At 43.4% G+C, this 27,885-nt stretch overlaps 1 protein-coding gene across 1 annotated transcript in view; it reads left to right on the top strand.

The window, feature by feature from the left end:
• LOC111598861 (teneurin-a) overlaps positions 1-27,885 on the top strand; it is a 168,811-nt gene that overhangs the window by 35,368 nt on the left and 105,558 nt on the right. Inside the window, exon 2 of the mRNA XM_023314305.2 lies at positions 17-755. Coding sequence (XP_023170073.2) covers positions 610-755 — 146 coding nt within the window. The 5' untranslated portion in view covers positions 17-609. The remainder of the gene's footprint in view (positions 1-16; positions 756-27,885) is intronic.

Here is a 27,885-nt window from a genome sequence, read left to right as displayed (position 1 = left end):
TAATCCTTTTCCGCAGGCCAATATCGAAAGTAGCAGCGAGGTAAACACATTGTGGCAACACGCGGTTGCTGTTGTTCGCGGCTTTGTCAGTGTTGTTGTTGCAAGTGCCACATAAAATATGTGAAGGCCATAAACAAAGCGTGAGCGAGCGACCGAGCGAGTGTCCGTGTGCGTGTGCATCTGAGTCTGCGTGTGCGAGTGAAAGAGACAGCGTGCATTGCAGGTAAATGAATATTTGCATTCAATTAAAAGCCCAATCGGCGGCTGCGATGCCAGTGCCCCGCCACCGCCGCCCAAGGGCCAACGTTTTGAGCAACCCTCGCCCCCTGGCCAGCCGTGTAGCCGTGCAGCAGTTCGGGGGCGCGCTCTAAACGAAGAGCGAGAAAGCGAACTCTATTAGCCGCATAGCCGAAACAACAACAACATCAAGGAAATTCTTTGCTAAATGAACTGCAAACGTGGCCAATAATAATTACGGTAATCATAAAATCGCACTCAAGTGAAATTATCATAAATTACGTAAACAAAATATATAACGAACAGACATAAAAAAGTGTAACGAACGAACTACGATTCAAGTACTCCACTCTTGACGTACTCGATACCAAAATGACTATGAAATCGATGAAGTACTCCGATTGTGATACAATTATGGATGGCTATAATCCAGTGCCGCCTCCATTGCCGCGACGCGTGCCACCGGTGCGTAATATTTATGCCGAGCCCTTTGCGCATGAGCCGAACCATTCGAGCAGGTAAATATCGCCAATATATGTATATCGATAACTTAATCGATAGGCAATTACTAAAAAGAAAAACTAAAAGATTTAAGTTAAATTAAGTTATGTAATTAATATGCCGACAGGCAGTTAAATATACATATTAAGTGTATCGATAGACTTATCGATAACGATAACATTATATTTACTATTTGCTACGTCTCTTTGCGGTATACATTAAGTTATTCCATGAATATGTCTGTCAAATATGCGTAAATAGTATATCGATAAACGTATCGATAACGATAATTAAGGAAACTGGGTTGAGTCTATGGGCTCTTTCATATACAATTTTAATTCAACTTTAGTTTTACTTAACATATGCAACTTTTTTATATATGACCATTGTTCTTATATGTGAAATTTATCGATTGCTATCGATGAAATACTCTGTGTCCGCCAATAAGTTCGATTTCCCTACTTTTTATTGCAATAAAGTTTGTATAAACTTTTCGCAAACTTCTGTAACTTGAATCTAATTTAATCGAGTCGCTTCTGTATGTTTGTGAATTATCGATAACAGTGTTGGTTAACCCAGCTAACGTCAAACAGTATTCAGCAACAAGTTGGCTTTAAGAGCGAGCAAAGCTAGAAGAGCTCATAGCCTAGTTAACAGCTAATATGAATACATCCACTTAACTTAATGCCCATTCTTAAGCATACAATATAAAAGGCTGACCTGGTAGAAGTGGCGCACAAGATGCCAGTCACTGCACCACACAACCACCCACATCCCCACCAAGCATTCGTCGAGTTGCCTAGTTGCATATTAAGAGAGCGAGAGGAAGAGAGAGGGAGAGGAACGTTTCATATAATGCGCGCGAGTATCTTGTCGAGTGTACAATATGCATTTTGATATGATAAGGCTGGGGTAGTGGGTGGGGCGCGGGCGGGGCGTTGGGATTTGGTTGAGTGGGTTAACTGCATATCACGTAAATGTGGGTGTGGGCGTGGGTGGTGCGCGTGTGTCGCATATGGATATTGTGTATATTCCTTTTCATAAAACAAGCTTCAACAATGCCAAATAGCCCCAGTCCGCAGCTATGAGCGGGCTTGTGGGTGGAGGCGGGGGTAGGAGCTCGGTAGGAATAGCGCTCAGGCTCATATCTCGCATATCAAAAACGAAATGTGCACAGCGTAAAGAAGAGAGCACGAGGTAGGCAATGGCCAAATGGTAACCAACAGTCAGTCAGACAGGCAACATGTTGCCGAGCAGCGGCCTGGGGGTAGAAGCTGTAAAGGGGGTTGAAGTGGGGAGGGGGTGGAAATTGGAGGAGACTCCCCCGGCTGCAGTTGTTATATGGTAAAAATGCGGCGCAATATGTTTGGCTGTCAGTTTCATGCATTTCATATCGAAAACCATTCGTACTTTTACTTGAGTGAGTTTTATGAGCAACGGCGAGTAGAGAAAGAAAGAGAGAGAGAGATAGAACGAACCGAGGAGTTGGAAGTTGGGTGTTGGCAACAATATAACAACGACTGAGTGGATGCATCTATGATGATGCTCTAGTGAATACATTGTGCACAGCACACTCAGCTACAGCTATAGTGAAAAGATAGAGACAGAGAGAGAGAGAGTGGGAGAGTGAGAGAAAGACACTCCAGAAGCCACGTTTTTTGGGCCAACTGAACTGGGTTAGCACTTTTTGTGCTCTGCGTGTGCGTATGCTAGAGCCGTTGCTATTTTGTTAGCATTGGAATGGTCTAGGCTCTATTAAATGCAAACTCCAATTAATTTTTATTGGACAATTCCAATACGAAAAGTGGCCAAGGCAGAGCAGGCTCATATGCATATGGATTGGTCAGCCCCAAGTCGAATGTTTTGCCAGCTAAAAGACAATTACCTGGCAGACTATATTAAGGTATTCAACTGACATGTATGCAAATACCCCGTAAGGGAGTTTCACTAGTTTTATCAGTTCATATTAACCTCTCAATAGTACTTTATATATTTGAAAATTTATGCTTAAGTTATCTGTTGCTCATCTGTTGAGATCAGGTATTGTTAGTATTAAATGCCGAGTAATTATCTTATATCAAACACTAACCTCAGTTACCTTTTTAACTAATTGCTAATAATATTTCTTTGTGCTCTTCTCCTTTCCACAGGTAAGTTTGCTTCGATTAAAGTTTGCAAAATTATTGGTAAGATATGAGTACAATTGAGTTCAGCTGCTGCTCAATAAGCGTTCGGCAACGAGCATACGCTCGACTAGAAGTTATCCTGGGAATAATGCTGTAGCAACTTAAGTAATCAACGCTAGTAAGAGGCAGACAGAGAGGGAGATAGAGGGAGATCTAAACTGAATCAAGTGCAATCCACATGGAAATATCCAATATGCCTTGCTTCCAATTTACAGGGTATAAAGCAAACTGAATTTAAGAGTCCGTTGAGAGTTTTTGATTCACATGGTTTTTTTTTTATTTTTGGGCAAAGTTTTCAGCATTTCAACGTCGCTGCAACTGGCAGGACCTGGGAAATGTTCTCTATGAACAAACATTTAATAATTCAAGTAGCCCGGCGGGCGGACAGCTAGAACGCCCCTAATGACCTACTTCACGACGTGCCCCGACCCCTTCCCTACCTCGCCGCCGCCGCTGCCATCCCTTAGAGCAACAACAATAATATACATAAGTAATTTCTGTGGGCGTTGTTGGTTTAGGCCTGCCCTTCGCACCCCCTTCGCACCCCCTTCGCACACCGTCGCCAGTGGCCCCTTTGGGGACAGGTGCTGCAGGCAAAAGTTGTTTGCTTCGCTCGGCTCCAGTTCCAGCTCTAGCGCTGGTTCGGTTTGAGTTTAGTTTAGTTTAGTTTACTTGCAAGAAGTTCCGCGCTCTGTTTGGGTTCGGCTACGGCTTCCGGCTTCCTGCTGCAACAACAATAAATAGCAATAGCAACAACGACAAAACTTCAAGTGCATTTGCGCTGGCAGGGAAAAAAAAACAAGAAAATAAAAATAAAAAAAAAATATTGCAAAATATGCGAAATATGGCAGCCTGTGCTGTTGGCCTGGCTAAGGCTGGCTGGCTGGCTGGCTGGCTGTTGCAACAAAGTTTTGTGCACTGAAATTTGCATGGCACATGAAGGAATGCCAAAGCCCTGCCACGTAGCCACCCAGCCACCCGTCGCCCACTCGAGTGGAGCGCATTTCTACTGACAAATTTGCCAAGCGGCCCCTTCACTACATGTGGCCTGACCTCTTGACCTAGTCGTCCAAGCCTGAAGTAGCGAACAGCAAACAAAAAAAAGAAGCGAACTACAAGGAGTTGGAGAAGCGGGCCACAGGCTACCAATCAATATGCCCAGCTCATGCCCCGCACACACCAGAAGCATATATATGCCAGCAGCCGAAAGTCCAGCTGTCCCAGCGGCATTTCAGTATTCAGCCAGCTCATCAGCAGCGTTATGATTGAAACGCTGAGCTTCGTATGATTGCGTCTATATATAGAATCTTTATGTATTTATATATCGGACAAAGGACAGAGAGTGGGCGCCAGTCGAGCGCTGGGAGGGGCGCAACTGTGCGCAACATTTGTTTCGGACAGTTGGCAACTAATTTGTTTTGGAAATGGACGACGGCGGCAGCAGCAGCAGCAGCAGCAAGTCGACCAAAGCCAAACAAGGCTAAACACAAAGGCTTACAAATTGAATACAAATTAGAAGCAAAATGCAGAACAGTAACAGGAGAGAGGGAAAGAGAGAGACATAGCGAGAGAGACGAAAAAGAAAGAGAAAGAGCGAGAAAAGAGGAGTAAGGGAAAGAGAAGAATAAGAATAAAGAGAAGGAAAGAAGAAGAAATTTCAGGCAGAGCATGGGGGCATGGGAAAAACTAAGTAAAAATCACGTGCCAGGATCGATAACTATCGATTACACAAGAACTTCAAGTAGAAAGCGATTCGATCAAGCATCCATTTCGAGAAAACAATTTTCAAGTCCTTCCCAATTGCCAACTCATATACACAGTCAACTTCCTTGGCATCTTTTTTATGTGATAACTTGATAAGTTTGGCTTTTTAGCAAATGTCAAACATGCATGAAATACTAAAAATTTGTTCGTAAACTCTACGATGGGTTCGCCCAGGTATATAGTATATGATTCGTACTAAGCACATGCTTTGGTCTAGCCTTGTTAACAGCTTGTGCTGTTGTTAATGCGCTCAATCAGTTGCGGTGCTGTCTTGATCGCCTCCAGACTCAGTGCTTGATTGGGCAATGGATATGTTCGACATTTCTAGATAGGTTTCCAGATCCACGGAGGTAACAGGTGTGTGCCAAAGAGCTGACGATTCGATGGTCTGCAGCTGTCGGATAGCTGAGTTGGAATCAACCAGCTCGATGATCAGCTCGGCTGTTTGTGGGCGTGGCAGGCCCTCAAGCCTCAGTGGCACCGGCACCAGCGGCTTCTCAACGTCATAGTTTTCCAGCGTGCTTACTGCAAAGCCTTCGGACGTTTCAGCAGCCACTTGACCTAGCCATATTGCAGCAGATGTACAGAAAGTCAGAGGTCGAGTTAGCTGTGATCTACACTTACGTGGCGACTTCTTGCCTGTCGTCGTCTTCTTGATAGCAGTAGAGCTGCTCGGTGTGGCATCTACGCTGGTCGGCGGCTCCTGAGATTGGCTGTGCAGTCTACGATTTTCCTGCTGCAGCATTTCACGCAGATTCTTCATCTCCTCGGTCAGTTTGATCCGGCGCAGCTCCAAGCCCTGTAGCTTCTGATGTTCTGCCTCGAGTGTAGCAAACAGTTGCTTGAACACGCTCGTGCTCTCACCCTGTGACTGGTTAGCGTTGTCAGCGACAAGAGGTCTAGTGGCGCTACTATTATTGTTGTTGCTTGTGGTGGTGGTGGTGGTGGTGGTGGGGGGGGTGGTGATGGCGGCGGCGGCAACCGTGTTGTTGTCGATGTTGATGCTGACGTGGTTATTGTTGGTGTTGGTGTTGGTGGTGTTATCGGCGTTGTTGTTGTTGTCCTTTTCACCGCTTTCTCCCGAACTCGGCTCCTTCGAATTCTGTAATTCTGGTTGGCTAGCTGGCTGCTGCTGCTGCTGCTGCTGCTGCTGCTGCTGCTGCGGCTGCTGTTGTTGCTTCTTGTTAAACATCTCAGTTGTTGGCTGCTTAAAACCGCTCGGATACCCGCTCGGCTCGGCTGAGGCTTCTGGTTTCTAAGTTAGCCAAAAAATAATATGATTATCTTTCGAATTTCGTTTTTATTTTGTCGTTTGTTTTGTGTTGCCTGAGCGCTTCAGATCTCTGTAGTGCCAAACGCTTGCTTTGACTGAAGAATGACTCGGCTCAGATTTGTTTTCTCCCTACAGTGAAACATCGATTTTTCAGCCAGACATGGCAAACTAGATTTCCATTTCCTGCGCTCGTCTTTCATCTGTTTCGTTAGTCTTTGAATTTTGTAGCTTCCCAATTGTCTATTGTAGCTTGCGTATATCATATACATGTATCCCACTTCCCTCGGTTGCACCTGCTCGACCTTTGCTCTAAGTGAGCATCCTTTCAATGTCTTTACGCCCTCGCGTTCTGTTTGAATTGCATTTCGTATGTTTTTCATTCAGGTTGAAGCCCTTCGTTTATTGGCTCAACTACGCCCGGGCCATTATGTCTAGGGTTTCATGTTGCCAGCGTTGTTCGAACCTTGTTCTCGCCTTCTTGTGCCTTGGCCCTTTTTTCCGGGTTAGGTTCCAAAATGTTCGCTCATATTTTGCCAGACAAACTTCAAACTATTGTTGTGGCAAGTCAATGAACTGGCAAAAGTGCCTAATATTTCCACACACACCCACTCACTTTACACCCCAAGCACACACACACACACATATATATATATAATAGTAGTCCATGTATTGTGCGCAGTGCTAGGCTCCGGGTATATTAAAAGTCTATTTCTTTGGCAAGACAATAAAGTTGGATAGCACCAGCAGCAAAAAGGGTTGCGGGTGTCTCCTTCTCACTCTCACTCTCCCTCTTTTTTTCTCTTTCTCTCGCTCTCTCAAAAAAGTAACTGCAGCAGATGAAGTATAGTGCGGAGTCCGCGTTTAGTTGTAACAAAAGAGCACACCAAGATGAAGCTCAAGCTGAAGAAGGATGAATGGACCAGCAGGCAGGCAGGCAAACAGGCAGGCAGACAGACAAGTCCTACAAGCCGGTCCAGACCAGAGCAGGCCCGGCTAGTCGGGCTATTGTTCTACATCGCGAAATAGCGCACATAAAATGCCAAAGAATGGGAATAAATGATAAAAAACAAAAGCGAGGCAAAAGGCAAGAACGCAAGGAGCGAGGCAAACGAAAACGAGAAGCGAGCAAAACTGACAGCCAACTGGCAGCCGCAGGGCCTGGCCTGGCCTGGTCGTGGCGGGCGGGTGGAGAATGTGGAATGAAATGCCATGCCAAAGTATCTGGCTACCCCACTCAAGTCACACCACGCTCCCGTTCTCCATCCTCCCCACCCCACGCGCCCTTATCCCCTGCTCCATCTGGGCTAGCATCAACCTCGCCCCAACAATGTGCGACTGTCAATTTCAGCGACATCCTCGACGTTGCCAACGAAAAGGGTTAAAATGTTTCATTGCGCTCGCCTCTTGGCGCGCTCCGAAGACAACATATGCCAATAATTTACGCAATTTAGTCAAAAACAAAACAACAACAAAAAAATATATATAAATAAAAATAAAAATAAAATAAAGTAAGACGAGATGAGATGAGAAAAGCAAACAAGAAAAGTAGAAAACGCTGCAGACACAGACAGAGCAAAAAAGAATGAATGAGAGAGAAAGAGAGTGAGAAGGAGAAGGAGAGGAAGGGGGAGATAGTGAGAGTGCTCAAAGATTCATTCAGTTATTCGAACAATAAAAAAACACAGCAACATGTGTAGGCGCAGCCATAGGCAATGAGCGAAGCTGGTCTACAAATTCATGCTCTTTCGATCTACATATACCCTTTAAAATAAACTAAGTGAAACAGCAATCTTTGTATATGTTATAAATGCATATAAGTGATATAAGATAAGTGTTTACAACAATATAGCAGTGTTTAAGTATATATATATATATATATATATATATATATATATACATAACAGTATGGCAGTATAACAGTATAACAGTATAACAGTATAACAGTATAACAGTATAACAGTATAACAGTATAACAGTATAACAGTATAACAGTATAACAGTATAACAGTATAACAGTATAACAGTATAACAGTATAACAGTATAACAGTATAACAGTATAACAGTATAACAGTATAACAGTATAACAGTATAACAGTATAACAGTATAACAGTATAACAGTATAACAGTATAACAGTATAACAGTATAACAGTATAACAGTATAACAGTATAACTGTATAATAGTATAATAGTATAACAGTATGACAGTATAACAGTAAAACAGTATAACAGTATAACATATACAACAGCTTAAAGGAGAACTATAACATTGCATGAATAGTTTCAGGAATCGAAAATATTCGAAGGAAGGCAAAAGGTTTTGGTAGTTTCTTAGGAATATATATACGTATATAAAATATATCTAAATCTGAATTTTTACTATACATATACGAATCAAATACGTTCGCCCCAAGCCCTGGCAATTTCACTCGAATCGCAATTTAATGCAGAGTATCCCCGGGGCCAAAGCTACTGCTGTTATTTTATTTATTTTTTGGTATCTGGTTTAACAACCACTTCGTTGCCCATTTCTTGGGCCGAATTGATGCTCAATTTTATATTTTAAATGTTATTCAAATTGTGTCACATTTCTCAGTGTAATGGCCCGGAATTGTGTGTAGAGGAATGCGTTGCAAGGGTCTATGGATCTGCCATATAATATGTTTGTTCTTGTGGCATGTTTTGTAGACAGCAATTCCAGCAATCTAACCGTTCTATCCTTTCTATCCCCACTTTTTATTTCTCGCTCTCTCTCCCTCTATATGTAGCTGTGTGTTTGTGTGTGTTTTATTTATTGTCTGCCATTTTGGCAAAGCCCACACCCCAGCACAAGAATGGGTGGGCGAGAGAGAGAGAGAGAGAGGAGCTTCCCATCGAGTTGGGTTACTGAAGGCATCGATGCCATAGAAATGTGCGAGTCGTGTAGTTCAATAAGCAAACAGTTTAACTGCGCTAAGCTAATTAGCCAGAAGAGGAAGTTGTGCTATATATACATATATATAGACTTATATATATATATATATATACATATATGCGATGTATGTGCTGTGCATTGGGCAACATTCTCTGACCCCAAAGGTCGCACACGGTGGTCGCTGCACGGAAATTGCGTCATTAACAGGCGCTTAACGAGCCTCCAGTCGGCTCTCCAATGTGACTTGCGTGTGTGTGTGTGTATGTGTGTGCATGGGGTTAAGCTTTGCGGTTATTGGGCTTGAATGATAGCTAAAAGCTTTGCCGAAAAGCTCGTAAATATAGCGCAAAGGTCATAAGCATTGATTGAGCTACTAGGTGAGATTGATGACGGTTGTTGTCTGCTGAAGATGCTCTAGAAAGTCCACTAAGCGGTGACAATAGCCGCAGAGGAGGCACTGATCGAATGGCTCAATATGACGTTAAGCCACACTGGATTAAGTCAAGTTAATGATTGAGAGACTTGGCTTGATTAAGCTTAGATATAGACTTGATACAGATGGACTGGTTAAGCCTAGAGTTGAGATGCGTACGTTAAGGTGAGATTGATTGAAAAGTCAATGATTGAAGGCAGTTTGATGCCCAATGATTGATGGGCTAACGAAAGATAGATTGAAGATGATTGAAGCACAATATAGAAGAAGTCGGCTGAAAGAATCCAACGTAAATTGTTGAATGATTGCGGCTAAGTACAAACTTCAGGAAAGAACAGCTTCCAGCGGAAATATGTACAAAATTAAGGTTGTCTTGAGATTTCTGTTCTTTTCATCTAATTTAAGGAACTTACTCTATGTAATTGAACCTAATGCCTGGGGGCTGTGATTATGGGGTCAGCTTTTTGAAGTAACCTAATGAGTCCACTTTTGTCCGACATATACTTTTCAGTTACTTGTTTCTTGGTAGTCAAGTACGCCGCGGGGCAACAGCAGTCACTAACATGACATTTGAAGTACATGCCGCACAGAAAATGAGGCAGCATTGCGCTGTGCCCTCTCGGCTAATTGGACAACATGTTGCGGCGGCAGCAAGTGAAAGTGAAAGAGCCGAAAAACCGAAAACCCGAGAAACTAAGCAACCGAAAGATCCCCAGAAATCCAAGAGCCAAAAACATAAAAGATGAGCGCAACATGAGAAACATGACACACACCCACACACACGCACACACTTGGCTAATCAGGCACACGCCACAGCTAATGCTCAGACCAAAAAGGACAAGGCACAGGAGTCAGGTTTAGACTGAAAATCACAGACAGCGGCAGAGACCCAAGTCAAAGGCCAAGTCGTAAGGCACACATCGATGCGGCCACAGCTATGTCTTTCGACTGGAGCTTCTGTTTCTGCCAGGCACTCAACATATTTTTGGGCTCAGTTCCTTTTTTTTCTGTTTGTCCATCCCGCGTCCCGCGCTCGCCTCATGCAACTCGGCATGTTTCATTCTCAGTTGCTGCTCAAAACTTCGGGGTGCACTTTTTATTTTTCAAACATCTTTTTAGAACTTTTTTCTTCATTTCTGTTCTCTACTCCAACTCCAAGCATACGCACAGACACACACACACACATATGTGTGTGTGCCATGATGCTGCACAAAAAACTTCCGACAACAATTCTGCAAACGCAAGCAGGAAAACATAAATCTGGCTAAAGCTAAAACGCAAACTTTTAGTTAAAAAAAAAGAAGTAAAGTAAGGAAAAGAAGAAGACGAGCAGATGAAAAAAAATGATTTTTGTGTGAATGCGTGCAAGTGATAGAGCAGGAATAACCCAATGCCAAGAGAGATTGGGGCCAACTACAGGCAACTAACATAGCTGGCCTGCAGGCAGAGCCAGCAGCTAACAACAATCAAGTGAGCTGACTTCTACATATATATATATAGGTCTTCCCCTCAGCCAGCCATGGCTCATGTCAAATGCTGCCAAAGCAATAGAAAGAGAGAGAGAGAAAGAGAGAGAAGTGTGGGAAGACAAAGAGAGGAATACAGACACAGAGAGAGAGAGAGGCTTTGAGAGTGGATGTAAGAGTTTTGATAGCTATATTTTTTTTTTTTTTTTTTTTTTTTTTTTTTTTTTTTTTTTTTTCGTTTTTATTTCTTTATTTTGTTGCAGCTTATTGTCTTAGACTCTATAGCGCATTTAGCTCTAAACCTTAACTAATGGGAGGGCAGATATGCCAATTATTCTGCACTTGTAGCTACTATCTTAATTAGTTCTAATATTGTCTAGAGGATGCAATCTCTTCAGTCTTCGCCTATTGTTGTTTATAGCCAGGTTGCTTGCGAGATGGTTAGGATGCGCTGCAAGTCTGTCCGCGTATCTTGAACTGTGTCGCCCAATGAGTTCAGCAACTGTGGGAATTGCTAAATCCCTATGTAAGACTGAGTTTCTTACAAACCAGCTGGCTCCAGTCCATCTGCGTAGTGCTTTATTCTGCAGGGTCTGAATTTTGTTCCTTGTAGTCTTCGCCGAGGAGCCCCATAGAGAGATACCATATACGAAGGTTGGGACAACTATTGCCTTGTAGATGGCGGCCTTGCTGCTGTAAGACAACTTGCTTGAAGCTCTCAGCATCCAGTCGAGGGTTTTTAGCTTGCTTTTGCATTTTGAGGTTACTTGACTTATGTGCGCTTTAAAAGTCAGCCTTCTGTCAAGAGTGATACCAAGGTACTTTACTTTTGAGGCTTTGGGAATAGTGGGCCCCAATGCAACGCTTGGGCAATCTCCTCTTCTAGTGGCGAAGGTAGTATGTACAGACTTTTGTGCATTAATGGTGATACACCACCGTTTTGCCCAGCGTCCGAAAGAGTCCAGATATTTTTGTAGTGAGTCTGAAGCTTCTTGCGCAGATACGTGACGTGATAAGATGGCGGTGTCATCTGCATAGGTCGCTATGAGTACTGCATCTGTACTTCCTATATTTGGCTCGGGAGTTGGCATATCTCCTGTGAATAAAGTATAAAGTGTTGGGCCTAGAACACTACCCTGTGGTACTCCAGCCATAATTGGTCTAGTCAAGGATACTGTTTGCCCCCTTGACACTTGGAAGGTTCTTCCAATAAGGTATGAGGATAGCAACGCGAAAAATGGGGCTGGAAGGGTGGTCCTCACTTTCTGCAGCAGTCCCAGGTGCCAAACTCGATCAAACGCCTGTTTGATGTCTAAAAAGACGGCAGAGCAGTACATCTTTTCTTCAAAGGCTCCAAGGATATGGTGCACAACTCTGTGAACCTGTTCCGGTGTTCCATGCTGTCTCCTGAAGCCAAACTGATGGTTTGGAATGGCCTCCTGGCGTCCCAGATGTGTCAGTACTCGTTCCAGAAATATTCTTTCGAATATTTTGGAGAGTACTGGCAACAGGCTAATTGGTCTGTACGACTCAATTTCTCCCACGGGTTTGCCAGGCTTAGGAATCATCACAATCACGGCGCGCTTCCAGCAGGCTGGAAAGTGCCGGATGCGGAGCATGGCGTTGTACACCATAGTTATGTAGTCTATGGTGGAGTCAGGCAGTGCTCTAAGGACTCTGCCGTTTATTAGATCATATCCAGGGGATTTTTTTGCCTTCACTCTTCTGATGTGTTCAAGAACCTCTTCTTTTGTACATCCAGTTATCTGGTCTTCAGCTGGGAGGGGCGAGAGAACGATGTCTTCTGTTGCTTCGATTTCTGAGGCCTCTGCGGTAATCACCGGCGTGAATTGGTCTTGAAGGTGGTTTGCAAAAGCCTCAGCTTGAGCTTCGTCTCCAATGTGCCAGGAACCAGAAATGCTCCGAATGGGATGACGTCGTATTGGCTGCCGTTTGAGCTTTCTTGTAAATTTCCATAATTGAAACTCTGCGTCAGTGGGCGATTCAGCTCGTACCAGCGCATCGCTGATACACCTCTTTTGAAGCAGGGCGAGAGCAGCTTTAAGATGCCTCGTGGCTTCGTTGTACATGGATTTGGCATCAGGCGTGCGTAATCTTAACCAGCGTCTCCTGGCCCATCTTTTGTGTATTAGTAGGTGTTGGGCCTCCAAGGTGAGGGGGATGTTGTACGGAGACTGTTGTCTTGTTTGGCAAGATGGTGGGGCGGCTTGGTGCGCAGCTTTGACTATTTCTTCCTGCAGTTTGTTTGCTGCGTAGTCCACGTCTTCAGGAGTGTTAAGTTCCATTTCTATGTGCAAAGAGTAATGGAGCTCGCGCCTAAAGACTCCTAAATCTGATCCTGCTGGCAGTAGTTGTTTCCTAATGGGCAAGGGCTGTGGCTGCGCGTGGATTGTGACTATTAGTGGCAGGTGGTCAGAGGATAGGTCCAAGGATTCTTCAATGGTCAATTGCCGGTCACAGATGCCTTTGTAGACAGCGAAGTCGATTGCCGAGGGCCTGTGTCCATTAATTGGGTAACGGGTGGGGGCTCCAGTCGCCAATATGCTGAATTGTAAGTTTTGAATCGCCTCAAATATGACTTCTCCGCGACGATTCGCACTATTGCTTCCCCAAAATGGGTGCCATCCATTCCAGTCGCCGCCGATGAGGGTCTTATTCAACCTTTGGCCTAGAACCTGTTCCATGTGATGATCACACAGACCAGTGTTTGGCGGAAGATAAATTGACGCAACTTCGATCGCTCCAATAGACGTAGGCAGGGTGATGGCTGAGACCTGCATTGTTGCGTTGCAAATTGGCAGTAAAGGTGTATGCGGTATTGTTGCTCGTATGAGGATTGAGGATCCACCAAAGCAGTTTGCTCCTTCACCATGAGCCTGATAGTGTTCGTATCCGAAAATTTGTGTAGTGGGGCACTCATGAGTTTCTGTTATTAACATTATATCTATGTTTTCTTGTGAGAGAAACGCAGCCAGTTCCTGAGTCTTGTTTCTCAGGCCATTGGCGTTCCAGATACCCACACGTAAAGCCATTATTTGTAGGCAAGCTTGGTTATGATGGCCATTAAACTGTTTAGCATGGTTGCTTGTTGGGATTGTACTTCTCGCATCGCTTTGAGCTCGGCATTAATTGCGTCAAACTGACGTTGTTGTTGCTGAAGCATTTCAGTGAACAAAGTGTCACTTGTGGTATTCTTATTTGACGGTCCACCTCTAGCGGCCTGTGCGTAAGAAACACCACTAATAGGCGTTGCAAAGCTCGTGGCTTGGGTAATGCTCCGGGGCCTTGTAATTTCGGAAGCAGTACTCGGACCCGTAGACGGTGTTTGTGTGGGACTCCTTTTTTGTGCTGGGGATTGCAATTTGCGCAACCGCTTGTATACTTGGCAGCCCTTATAGTTGGCTGGGTGCTGTAACTCACAGTGCACACAAGTTGGTGCCTGGTCCTTTTCGCGGGTGCAGTCTTTGGATGCGTGTTTCCCGGCGCAACGCACACATCTGGGAGCTTTGTGGCAGTAGCGTTGTGTGTGTCCAAATTCTTGACAGCGATGGCATTGTGTCAGGTCGTTGTATCTTCTTGGCAGTTCCACTGTGCAGCGTTGCCTGCAGACAACTCGAATGTCCAAAATTTCTTTGTTGTTGGGGGCCTGAGCCACGTCAACAAAAAATATATTTAGCGGTGTTTTGTCCATACGGCTCAGTGGGTTGTGCACATTTGTAATTGTGTGGCCTTTGGTTTCCAATTCCTTTTTAATTAGTGTTGTATCAGTGCTGGAGTGAAGCCCTTTGAACACGACTCTATATGGTTTGTCCTCCTTAAGCTGGTAGCAGTGGAACTCCAATTCCAGCTTAGTAAAGTGGTCTATAACTCTGCGATAGTCCTCACTGCATTGGGTTAATACACCTATGTTATTCTTCTTTGGCTTAATTACGTATGATTTAGCATCAATTACTTTATCTATTATCTGTTGAAGTAGGGCCACAGACTTGATGTTTGGACACCATATGGGGGGCGGACGAGGTTTCGGAGTAGTTTGCTGGTCGGTCAATACTGGGGCTTCTGGAGCTACAGGTGATTCGCTGTAGTCTTCATCTTCTTCTACGAGCAGTGAAAATCGATTTTCTGATATTAATGCTGCATTGCTGGTGCTTGGTTCGTCGAAGATGAGCCTTTTCTTGATGGTTTTTGGTGAATTTGGCTGTTTACGTTTCGTGTTTTTGTTGTTAGTGATGCCTTGCACGGAGGCGATATCTATTTTTGAGTTTATTGGCATGATGGAGGCTTGCCTATTTGCCATCACAACGTTAAGCTGGGCTTGCATTTCTGCATTTACCTTTACAGCTGTAGCGAGGTTATTGACATTAGATGTCATCGCGGATTGTGCTTTTGAGTGCAGGCGCACTCGCGCCAAGCGACGAAATTTCGTAAATTGCAATTAAAGCAATTGAGTTACGCGGAAGCAAGCGATAAGAAAACGCTGCGTGTGCGGTTTTTGTTGCTGTTGCGTTGAAGAATGCACCGCAAAGTTCTATTTTTAGAACTCTGCAGCAGTAGAGCTTAAGCGAAGGCTGTTCGAATTCACGTCTTTACAGGTCGAACGACTGATCGCGATTGATAGCTATATTATTGACAACCAAAACTAATCCTAGAGTAGCTAAACTTATCTAAGCCGGGTTAATCAGATAAGTTTAATGCCTTAGAACGATCTTTCCTATGTTTCTAAGAATCTTCGGGCTGTTTTTTTCTTCTGCACTTCGGAGCTACACACTCGCATTCATTTACTCTTCCATCTACCTTCTTGTCCCTTATTGCTCGTGTCTCTTACATTTCTCGCAGGACTCTCTCGGCTTGTCTTCCTCTAAACCTTTCTATAGCTACAATCTGTAAGCTATAAGACTTAAAGCACTTTTTATTTGGAACTATGAAACGATATGTTTTCTTTCTCGTCTCTCTCTTCCTCCCTCTCTCTCTCTCTCTCTTCAGCTTTGTTTAGTGTCGTGTATTTTGCCAACCCTTTCCTTTTCTTTTTTGGTCTTGGCGCTGGAGCATTTCTGGTTTTGGGCAAGCAGCAATAACTGAGCAGCGCGACTGGTTTTGATGTGCCCAACGTGCCGCGCGCTGCCCCCTGCGCTCAGCTTGAAAGCCCCGCAGCGCCCTCTCCTGGTTTTTGTTTTGTTTTATATTTCCTTCTTTTTTTTTTTTAAGCAAATGTCCACATTTTGACCATTTGAAATCCAAACAGGCAACTTTTATGCCACTGACGTGCGTTGCCAGTGTCTGCACGTATGTTGTGCGGCGCGTGTGTGTGTGTGTGTGTGTGTGCGGTTGGCCATGGGCAACTGACTCTGGCTGCCATTTGGAGCTTGAGCTTGAAATTTTTGCAACATGCCTTCGACATCTCATGGGTATTTTTACGACTATCACTGTTTGCCCCCATCTTAGCCCCGCCCATTGTCTCCTCCAGCCCTCTAGCTATATTCGCGTCCTTTCGTTACTGTCGCTCCATCCACAGCCCCAACCGCATTTCGACCTGCTGTCCATCTGTTTCTTTGCTGTTTGTCCACTGACCGCAGACGCTGCTAACTGGAGCCTGAACTGCCCGCCTGTCTGCCTGACTGCCTCCCTCGGCTGCTGTTGTTGTGTCTGCTTAAAATGGATTTGGCTAGCAATTGCAACTGAAACAGCAACAGAAAGATAAACGCAGCAGCTAAGTAACAAGATGATGGCCGCACGTGATGCGCTTTCTTACGCTTCTATGGGCGTGGCAGGCACTGCTATCTCAACGCTGCACTTGACGCCAGGCGGCGGGCGACTTTCCTCGATCTTGTTTCAGTAGGCAGCTTTACTGCCTGATTGGCCGCCAATTAGCAGCTAAGTGGATTTGTTTACCAAAAGCCATTTTTACCAGTTTTCCCACAAACAGCTATCCCAGCTATTCCCCATTCCATTCGCTCGACTCGTGCATTTGCATTTGGTATTTTTGGCTGTCTGGCATCACGTTACGTGACAAGTCAAAATGCGAGACCCAAAGTTGCCAATATTTATATCGATAAACAAAATAGCTCTAAGCTTCCCCTACCTAAATACGACCGAGAGGAAGCAGAACAATGCTCAGATGGAGCACAAGGCTTGATCGACTTGCAGATGCCCTTACTTCTATTTGTCTAATATTAATGACCTGATAAAATGCTATAAAACTGGCTTAGCTTCTGTTCAATCGCCAAGTTTATACCAAAATTTATATATAGTTTTCTTTGTCTAACACATGTGCGGCATACCCGCAAACTTACTTGCATAGGGTATCTTGCATAACAGCGGGATAGAACTGGGAAACAAGTGGACTAGTGCTTTATCTGCCCGGCATCCAGTCGAGGCTTACGGGCCTAATCTACGTGGCATGCGTGTACGTGCTAGGTGGGCGTGACATGCTAGCCCAGTGTGGGCGTGGTTGTAGCTTCAAGGGCCGGGGGTCAGCACTGTTCTACGTGGCCCCTGGGCGAACGAGACAAGTTAAATCGTTGCGTTATTGATGGCAAACGTACGTGATAGGCTCACAGCGTGCGCTGCCAATGATCATCATCATCATCATCGACAGCATCGGCATTGGCAGCGGCATCGTTATCATCATCTGATGGAATGGCCAGAGACTCATCGCTCGTTCCATTTGCTGTTGATTTTGGGCGTAATGCTAATAACGCTGAACCTGCGACGACAACAGCTTTCAACAACAATCGAGCCCACCTGTGCGACTAAGAAAGAAATTTAAGCGCATTACAAAACTTTTCCCAGCTGCCCCAGCTCCAGGCTCGTTGCCATTGTTTGTAAAAAGTTTAGCCTGGGCTTTGGCTAAAGCGAAATGCTTCCAAGTTGTCAAACAATTGCCAAGCGCTGGCTGAGCGCCTGTCAATGATCTCGCTCTCTTTCTCTCTCTCTCGCTCTCCATCTTTGTTTCTCTTTCTTTTTCTTTTTCTATATATAGATTTATAAATATATATATATAAATTCCTATATATATATATATATATAGTTTAGCTGTGTACTTAGCTTAAAGCCAAAAGCAGCGCGTAAACAGTTTAAGACGGCAAATGTTTCTGAGAGAGCGAGAGATGTATATAGATTAAGTCGCTTAGAAAGAGAGCGTTGATGTGACAGCTGCTTTTTCTTACGAAAATGTGTTGGCTTTTTATAAGGAGGCAGCTATGCTGACAACTTGAAGCGCTGAGACGATGTCTGAAATGGAATATAATATAAATTAATATCAAGTAAATAATTTCAATTTAGAAGAAAATCATTTTTAACTTCTTTAGGAATGTGAAAACTCTTGGAGTAGATAATTTGTGTACGGCCATTTCACCTAACTGCGTGAAAAAAAACTTAGCTACATTTCGCTCTCTCTCTCTCTAACCTCCATAAAATAAAAAATATATTGAGATTTCTTTGCAACTCTAAGCTTCTTTTTCTATCAAGGAAGCAGTGAGAGCGGCACAGGTAGAACAAGTTTGAAGAGTCTCTCTTTAAGCCTCTGCCTAATCTCGCCTTATCTATTTGTCTAGCCTTGTTAGTAGCTCTAAGCTTCTCTCTCTATTTGTTTTCCTCTCTATCTCCCTCGCTGCTTTTCTTATGCTCCCTCTCTCTCCTTCTCCCACTCTGTCACTCTCGTTCTCTTTCTTATTCTCTATTTTTCACTCTCATTCTCACTTTCATTCTTTTCTCCTCCTTTTTCCTCTTATTTTCCCTCTGTCTCCAGTTTTTCCTCTTTCCATCTCTCTCCTTTTTTTGTCGTTTCCTGTCTGAATCCCTCTCTCTCCCTCCCATTCCCTTCATCTTTCCTGCTCTCCCCCTCTCAGTCACACAGCCTGCAGCATAATGTGGCATCTCTTTCGCTGAGCAAATGTTTAATTGCGTTTCACTTTGCTGCTCATATATCATTCGATACGCTCTGCCAGCAGCATCGCCCTAGTTTCTCAATAGAAAAATAATTTCACAATTTTAATTGTTTTTTTTTTCTGTATTTTTTTTTTGCTTTTCTTTTATAGAGAGCAAATAATCATAAAATGCCAAATAGCGTAAAAACAAAGTTCAACTTAGGCAATATTCGCAAGTGAAGTGGCACTTGAGCTGGTCTGCGAGAGTGGGGGACGCGATTCTGGCGCACAAAACAAAACGCGCCTGCAACTGACAATTAAACATTTAATTAAAAATCAATTAAAAAATCGTGTTTTTGCACTTTGCTGTGAATCAAATACGGAAAAGCGGCAGCCACTGTTGCCATACCACAATATAGATATATACATGTATCGTATATACATGTATATATATCCTATATATATATATATATCTGCAATGCCGATACAACTGTAGCATGGAAAGGCAAATAAACTGTATTTTTCAATTATTTCCCTTTTGAGCGGAACCCACTAAATACCCTGCCTGAGCCAGGCAAGCCTTCTCGTTTCTACCCTCTGTGCCTACAGGGTATTCACTGATAGTTGGGATTTTTAATATTTTATTGGATAAAGAATAATTTAATTAACGTTTTGTGCTTTTTAATACAACCATAAATGGCATAGATGGATAGCCTGAATAGATGGATAAATTTCTGAATGCCTGATTGAATGATTGACCAAATGATTGAACGGCATCGTATGGCAGCCTGCAAATGAACTGCAATCAAATATGCAGCGAATGCCAATGAGTGATGATGGATAATACATATGCTTCTACTTAAATATGATTATCATGTTGGGCTATTTAATTGCCAATATGTATGCGTTCTCCCTCTCTCTCTCTCTCTCTCCCCCTATCTCTGTCTCTGGCTGGCTGTCTGTGCTGAGTGTGTGAATCAAATTGAATGAAAGTGACGAGCACATTTATTGATTTTTCCGTACATGCAACTAAACTCAACTTTAACTTAACCCTTTGAATTGTGAGGGGCATATGTATGTGGTTAGATTGGGGTCTCGTAGTTCGCGAGTTCGCGCCATCGTTTATCATTAAAATGCAATTAAAATTGACATGACATTTGATTTACAATGCAAACGTATATGCTCAGTGCACGTTGCTCCTTGGGACAGTCGGAATTCCCGCTAGACGGCGGCCCACAGCAACGATTCAAATCGACCCTAGAGCCTTGTGTTAACTTGCATTCTGTCACTTTCTGCCTGCCCCTTCCTCGAGGCGAGACGGTCTTTCGCCCTTTCGGATGGGTGTTTAGTCGGGTCGGGGGTCAGTCGATGGCATCTGGCGTGGGTGAGGTCAACAAACTGTTCGGAAATCAACTCGTGTGATAGCCAAATAGCCGGCAACTATCACCTGGGCATCGAAACTGCACTTGAACGGTGTCAATCCCATCGTTCCACTTCAAGTAAATTCATTTACTGGTTACTTGTGTCCATTCAGCAGTCACTTGGCATCCCAATCTCATTCGATTATCATTTTCGTGTGCGAATAGTAAAGTTTGTAATGAAAACAATGATCCATATGTTCCAATTCCATCGTTCCAGACAAGTATAATAATTTACAAATTTTTTTTAGCTGTCAAAATATATCCTTTAATTATTTCATTAGCAATTACAACACAAGTTCCAATTCCACCGTTCCTCTTGGAAACAAACTCTTCAAGAAGTATTCTCTTCCCATTATTCCCATTTCTCTCTTTATGAGAAACAATGCTTTATTTTAATAGCCCCGCCCACTCCGTAACTCACAGCACATCAACCAACTTGCCCACACAGCTTATTCAACTGTATTATTGACCGATTCCGATTCCTTCGTTTCGCTATTGACTTACTTACCAGTTATGCGTTCCATACATATTCCAACTGCCTCGTCGACAAATGGGTTAATGACGGACCAACTCGAAGGTGTTTATCAGTACAAATGGATGCACCGCAGGCAGCCAGCTGAGTCGTTGCAGCAGGTGCCACAATTCTCTCTGCGCTCGTGTGTCTGTGTGTGTGTGTGGGTATGTGACCCGCCCATCAATTTAAGCATTTTACGGTTATAAACAAAAATTAAAGCGCCGTCAATTTACATAGATTTTAATATTAATTTTTGGTCGACGAATTAACATGAATTGGTTTCAGTTGTGGGCATAAATAAGAATGAGTGTCGCTCCAATATGACGAAGACTCTATACCCTCATAGACATGCGACTTGAGACTATGAAAACTTTCAAAGCTGCAAATGTTTCGATAATAAAATAGAATCTTATTACTTATAGAGCTCTTTATGTGTTTCAATTCCAACGTTCCCGCTAAAATAAAAAATATCTGTAGATTGATTGATGTAATTTTGCAAACATCGTATATTTTTACGAATAAATCAATGTTATTTTCAAATTCTTGTGATTCTAAGTAGTTTCAATTCCATCATTCCACAAATTTCACTTTTGAAATATTTATGAAATCGTAAATGTTAACTAAAGTCTCGTCAAGTCTACGATTAAAATAAGGAAAGAAAATTTCAATTCCATCATTCCACTTGTTCCACTTTTGGAGCATAGATGAAGTATTTAAATATTTACTAACATCTTCTCAAGTCTAAAATGCATTCTACGTCTATAATAGTTACAAGTAGTTCCGATTCCGTCATTCCACTTGTTCCACTTCGTAAATGTTGTTAACTTCGAAATTCATGCAATAAGGGTATACGGTTAATAAAAGGTATTCGGCGTATTAAAACCGTTTACGATGTGTCATATGCGGGCTGAACTTTTGTTTGTTGTTAAAGTTATTCATGTTGTCGGTGTTGTTGTCATTTGAATGAACTGTTAAAAAATGCATAAACCGCAACAAAGACGCGTCAATAAAACGCAGCGTGCGGCTGGACGGTTGTGCGGCAGTGCGGCAGGCAAGGGGCCTGGCTGCCGTTGAGCTCTCTTATCAAATGGTTTCTTATTAATTCATATGCCAAGCGGAAAATGCACAAAAGGCCAGAGAATGGCCAGAGGAAGCGCGGCATTTAATAAGGATGTGAAAAATGTGCAGCATGCTAATTGAGCGAGCGTTTAAGTACAGCAATATGGCCCTTGCCCTGGCTCCTGGCCCCTGCCCTCGCTACGGCCACGCTTATCAGTTATTCCTTTGCCCATTTTATATTTTCTTTAATTACTTTTGCGAAGAGGCAATATTTAAGAGTTGATGAATTAAAAGGGCAAGCAGCACCAGCAGCAGTCTCTATCCGGCTCAACTCTCGCTCTTTTTCGCCTGCATTTATCGAATACAAAAGCGCCGCAAAAACGCATCAAATGAACGTGTATGTGCGTGCGTGCGTGTGTGTGTGCGTGTGTCTGGATTTTTGCATTTAAAAAAAAAACAACAACAACCAAAACTGAATACAAGACAACCATAAAACTCTTCTCTCATAGCTGCTGCAGAGCCTTTGCCTTCCCTCTTTTGCCATTTGACTTGCGCAATTGGCATTGAAATTTAACACTGGCCTCTGCTTTCATTTGCTGTGCACGTTTCAGCTAAGCCCCCGTTCAGCATATACGCAGCCCCCTCTATAGATGCACGCCTCTGTCTGTCTGGCTGTGAGGCTATCTGCTGCTCCTTTGGGCGCTGTGTGTGGCTCGCCCGCCCAACCGTTCCACCGGACCGGACACTCACAGCACAAATTTATGGCCGCAATCAAGTGTGCACATTTCATTTGACTGGGGGCCTATTAAATGAGCTGATATTGCAGTCGGCGATCGTGCCTGAACGAATGCCAAATCGGGAAATCTGACTAGGGCAACGAGTGGCAATATTCCATGGCATATGCTAACATAGCTGAACATATCATTGCGCATTTTTATTATTAGATTAGCATACTTAATGGCTGTCCATAATGATAATTGATGGAGCCCTGCCATACCTGACAAAAGCTGACACATTTTCCCAGTCAAAAGTTATCTTGGCACAAATCTGTCAGATACTACGGAATATCTTTATTGCTAATCGTATAACCAAACGTCTAGCTCCTCGTATTAGGTACTACGAATAGAGTTCATTTAAAGCTAATTTCACGAAAAGCAGCTTAAGAAATTTACAATTTTATTAAGACTAATTCGTGTTTCCCTTCGAGCCCATTTGACGGGCAGACGAAAACCAAAAAGGAAAAAAAACGGCAACGCGGCTCGGTTCAATGTGCTCTAAATGTGTTAAGCCAGCTACTGCTGTCCCTACGTAGCCTGCTCCCCTTGGCACCCCCACTTCATGCCTAATAAATAACAACATTCAACTCGCGCGACTCTTTAAACATTTTTTGTTTAAAGTTTTTCGTTTCTCCTTTTGTTTTTGGCATTTATTTTGGTTCTTTTTTTTCGGGGGGGTTGTCAAAAGTTTTTGGCAGCTGCAGCGGCAAAGTAGATTAAAATCTAAATACTCACACACACACACACACATACACGCACACACACAGATACACTCTCTCATACATAAATTTTGCACAAATAAACCGAATTAAAAGTGCAAAACAAGGCGACCAACAATAAAAATACAAAGAGCCGAAACAAGGAGAGAGAGCGAGAGAGAAAACCATTCAAAACGACTGTCTAAGGCAAGCCGAACATTGAATGCTCTCTCTAGATTAAGATACTGAGATAGAGACAGAGACAGAGTGCGATAAAGACAGAGACAAAGACAGATATCTGAGATAAGACACCTATCTCAGATGCCCTTCTCTATTCGTTACACGTAACATGACCAAATCAGAGCACTCTCTGCGAGGGTATCAAAACGAAGTCAGAGGGTAAAGTTTTCTTGTTTTTTTTAAACAGTTAAGTGTAAAGGCGCGTCATGTTAGACACACCGCAAGCCCCACCGCATGCGCTGCGCAGAGCCTGCACTTGGTTGACTGGACTAACTTTTGACAAAATGTCGACAACAGAGTGTAAGAGATAGGAGTAGGGGAGGGCGAAAGGGAGGCAAGGCAGGGGTAGACGTAAGTCGCGGCCAGCGTCAAATGGCGACTAGGCAGAGTCTAAACTCGGGCCGGGTAGGATCTGGGCTAAGGAACTTGGACTTGGCGGGTTTAGGGTATATGGGGCAGGGCACCGCTGCCGCCGACGCCGCCACACACGGAAGCCATAAAAACTTATGGCGAAATATAAAAATTCACCCTTTTTATTGTGGCGAACAACGAAAACGAGAAATAAAATGAAATGCAAAGCGTTTACCACACGCTCTGCGCAGCGCGAATGGCTAAACGGCCAAAGCCACCAGCGAGCGCAGCAACCCTTTTCGGCCAACCAAACTTAAATGCTGAGTGTAGCAAAACAAAAAAAGAAAACAATTGTTGTAAAACAAAAGGCAATGAATGCATGGAACAACAACAGCTGCATGAAAGCTATAATATAAAAGTCCTACATATATGCTACCTATATATATATCGAGAGAGAGCATAAATAACGGCAAATTATATTCTCAATACTGAAGAAGTGCGGGAGAGAGGGCGAGGGATAGAGAGAGTGTAAAGGCACAGCTCTGACAATTCCAATCTAATAAGCATTAATGTTTGGCTATATAATCTGAGGTCTATGATCAAATGAAATTTAGTAAATTGCATAAGCTTGACTGCAATACTATACAATCGACAGTTATCCATTGGAACTATATGTCTTATCCGATCCGGGTTGCCCCAAAGCGCACTTGGCAACAGGCTGTCGGCAGGCCAGGCCAGCATTTAGTGCTTTGTGCCAGGTGGCTCTGGCTCCCACTCTCCTGTCACACATATCCTGACATCTTACACAATTTACTTAACCCCCAACCGGGGGAAAACTCAAAAATGAAATAAAATTTGTGCTGTTTCTGCCAAAAGTCGTTTATCCAGGCAACGACTGCTGCCGTCTGTCGTCAGCTGTTGTTATTGGTATATTGGTTCATTCGTATATTGGTTCTTATGGGGAATTACGTGTATCGTTTCACTTTTTGTTTTTGCTGTTTGCTGTTTGCTGTTTGCCCCTGTTAACCGTATTTACCTGCCTTTACGATTCGAGGCCTGCGCTGGCCTGTTACTGTTACCGTATTTCGGTTCCGGCTTCTGCTTCTGTTCTTTATCCTGGCTGTCTGGCGCTCAACAGGAGCCGAAAATACATGCACCGCTATGCGGCAAATAAATATAAGCAACGGAACAAACAAAAACCAACTGGGCCCAACGCAGGGGAGCACGAGCCAAAAAGTTGCGAGTTGCGGCATCCCTGACTCTGAGATACTCCGCAATTGATTCAGTGCAATGATTGGCAATAGTACACTAGCTGCTCTGTGTATGTCTTTTAGTTTATCGATCTATTGTCATGTATTATCGATAAATTATCGATGACGCAATGTCAAATTAACGGTAACTCTTAAAGGATATATATATATATATATAAATAAATATATATATATATATATATGTAATGTATTTTTAAATGGAGTGTTAACTCTTTCCAATACTTTTACTATATTATCGATAACTTATCGATTACTTAAAAGTTCGTTTTATGGGAGATACTCGAACTGTCCAATGATTGTCAAAGACTTGTGCAATAATCCCAGGATATTTATCCTGTTATATATAGTTATATATATATATAGAGACCTATACATATTTGTCGACATCTCAGCCGATAACAGTGAAATGCAATTTTCTTCTTATGGCACAGCGTTGATTTTTGTACGCGTCGTGACTCGACAAAATCCGATGTGATTCTGCTGTAACCCTGCCTATCCCTCCTACCACCCCCTCTCCGCCCACTCCGTTGTGTTGTCTGCATATGGCATAGACCCCGTAATATTCTTGCTGCTTCCATCTGCTGCAAGCCGAATTAAATATTCATTTTGTATTGCATTTTCTTGTGGAATAAACAGCGAACATGCGGGTTGAAGGGTCTCTCCCTCGCCCATCTCTCTCTCACACTTTTTCTCTCTCTCTCTGTGAGTAGGGCTGAGCTAGAGGGGCTGGGGTTTGTGCTTACGGCATAAGGGCGAGTGAGAATTTGGCTGCATTTAGCTCGAGAGATTTCGCACGTGTGCATTTAACTAAGTGGCACATTTTGTTGTTGTTGTTGTTGCGTTGTTTGGTTTTTCCCTGTTGTTGTGATGCAGCTGGCTGAGCCATACGGCAAGGCTAACGAGCCTGCCAACCAGCCTCGCCAGTACAAGCAGCCAAATTGGAAAACAAATTAGCACAAGCCTTGCGCAATCCTTGAGGCAAGCTAACTTACCATATGAAAACGGCGTCTGTGACAGTGGTGCAAAAGCCATTTGCAAGCAGGGCAGGCAAAATTGTGTGAATTGATGATTTCATATTTAGATGAGACTGATTTTGCTGCTGGCCTTAAGGCTTTAACGAATTCTAGGACCTTTTACTGAACAAATCGTTCTCTAATGTGAATCTCCTAACTGAGATTCTCTCTCTGCCTCCTTCGCCGTCTCACTTTGAATTGCTTTCTTTGATCATCTCGTGTACCTTCTGCTTGCCATACTTTACCTATTCCAATCACTTCCTTTTCACATGCAATTTGACCTTCAATTGCAGCTTTCTGTAGCCGAATACAAATTGGAATCTGAGCCCACAGCTCAAGCGTAAACCAAATTCATATCACAACCCCTTGTAGCTGATCCCTTCGACATTTAACTATTGCTCAAGCCCTGTTCGATATTCACGCTCACTTTGACACCGAGCCGAACGGACCGCACCACCCTCGGCTTAGGCGCGCTCCATTGTTCGCCTCGGTTTAACCGTGCCACACTGGCCTACCCCCAATAAGGGTGTAGCGCGACGCTGCCTGCTCTCTCTCCCTCCCTCACCTCTCACACTATGCCAACTATCGACATCGGCGCACAGGCAATAAATTTATAAGTTCTGCTAATGTGCGTTAATGGCTTGTAGTTTCGCTTTTGAAAAGTTGTGTTTGAGCGCCTCTAAGCTGAGCTAACCCTAACCCGGCACCCGTATCCAACGAGGTCTGCTTAATAGGCGAGTTAACTCCATTTTTTCCTTCTTCTTCTTTTGTCCGTCGTCATTCTTGTTGTTATTTAATTTTTCGTTTGTATTATTAAAGGTTATTATGCTAATTTGTTGCCCTTGCGCTCTGCCGACGCCGAATGTTCGCTGGTTGTCCTTAAGCGTTGCCAGCAGTTGTAGTGCCTGTAAATTCGGACATTATGCCGTAATTAGCAATACCGTTATGTGTCGGGAGCGCCGGCTCGATGCTTAATTTATGCAAAAATAGACGAGAACAACGCCAGACCCCTTCCCCTGTCCATGCGACGCCTCTGTGTACCGCTTCAACTTTCTTTTCATTTCTTTTATTTTGTCCTGGGTTCGGCTATTTCCATTTGCAACCTCTAGCTGTTGCTGCTGTTGTTGTTGTTTTGAGGTTATGTTCGCTCCGGATCTGGACAATGTGTTAAATGAGTTGAATATTTGCGCAGCGCCCCAGCCAGAGAGTAGAGACAAGGCGCCTCGTGACTCACTCACAAAGTTCCACTTAGGAAATTAGCAACGAGCAAACCCCCTCTCCCGGCCCTAGCTCTACTAATGACACTTGTGATGGTAACGAGCGACCTGTTTTTTTTTTGTAATTTTTTTTTGTTGCTCTTTTTCGGTTCTTTGCCTAATGGAATTGACGAAATGTGCGTAAAACATGGTCGAAATTCCAGTGGAATTGATGTAGAGGAAAGCCTGAATCATATCGCTGAGCTAAGCTTGTCTAAGCCAGATATTGTCGCAGAGGCTAAAGCTAACACTTCTACGCAAGTCTTAATTGAAATCATAATTCTATTTTAACTTTAAAAATGATTTTCCCTTGACTAATTTTGTAATTTAACACAAACATTTCTCTGTCTCTTTGCAGGTATGTAACGAATACGAGCAACTCGAATGTGAAAACGTAATTCAACTTTGGCTGCTAACGACTGCAATGCGTGGTCAGCACTGTCCAATTTAAGTACAAACCACATATCTCATAGACACACACACACTGAGAGGGAGAGAGGTAGAGATGTGCAGCATCACAAAAAAGTTTCATTGCCCAAAAGTCAACTTGAAATCAACGCGCGAGTTAACTGAAAAAGTATTATGCAGCCAAAAAAAAGGAGTGAGAAAAGGAGAGCGACAGGGGT

Source organism: Drosophila hydei, unplaced genomic scaffold, assembly GCF_003285905.1.
Source record: "Drosophila hydei strain 15085-1641.00,03,60 unplaced genomic scaffold, DhydRS2 tig00000215-arrow-arrow-pilon, whole genome shotgun sequence".
In the NCBI taxonomy this organism is placed as follows: domain Eukaryota; kingdom Metazoa; phylum Arthropoda; class Insecta; order Diptera; family Drosophilidae; genus Drosophila; species Drosophila hydei.
The sequence above is the reverse complement of the archived record's forward strand: the minus strand, read 5'-3'. Positions and strand labels throughout refer to the sequence as shown.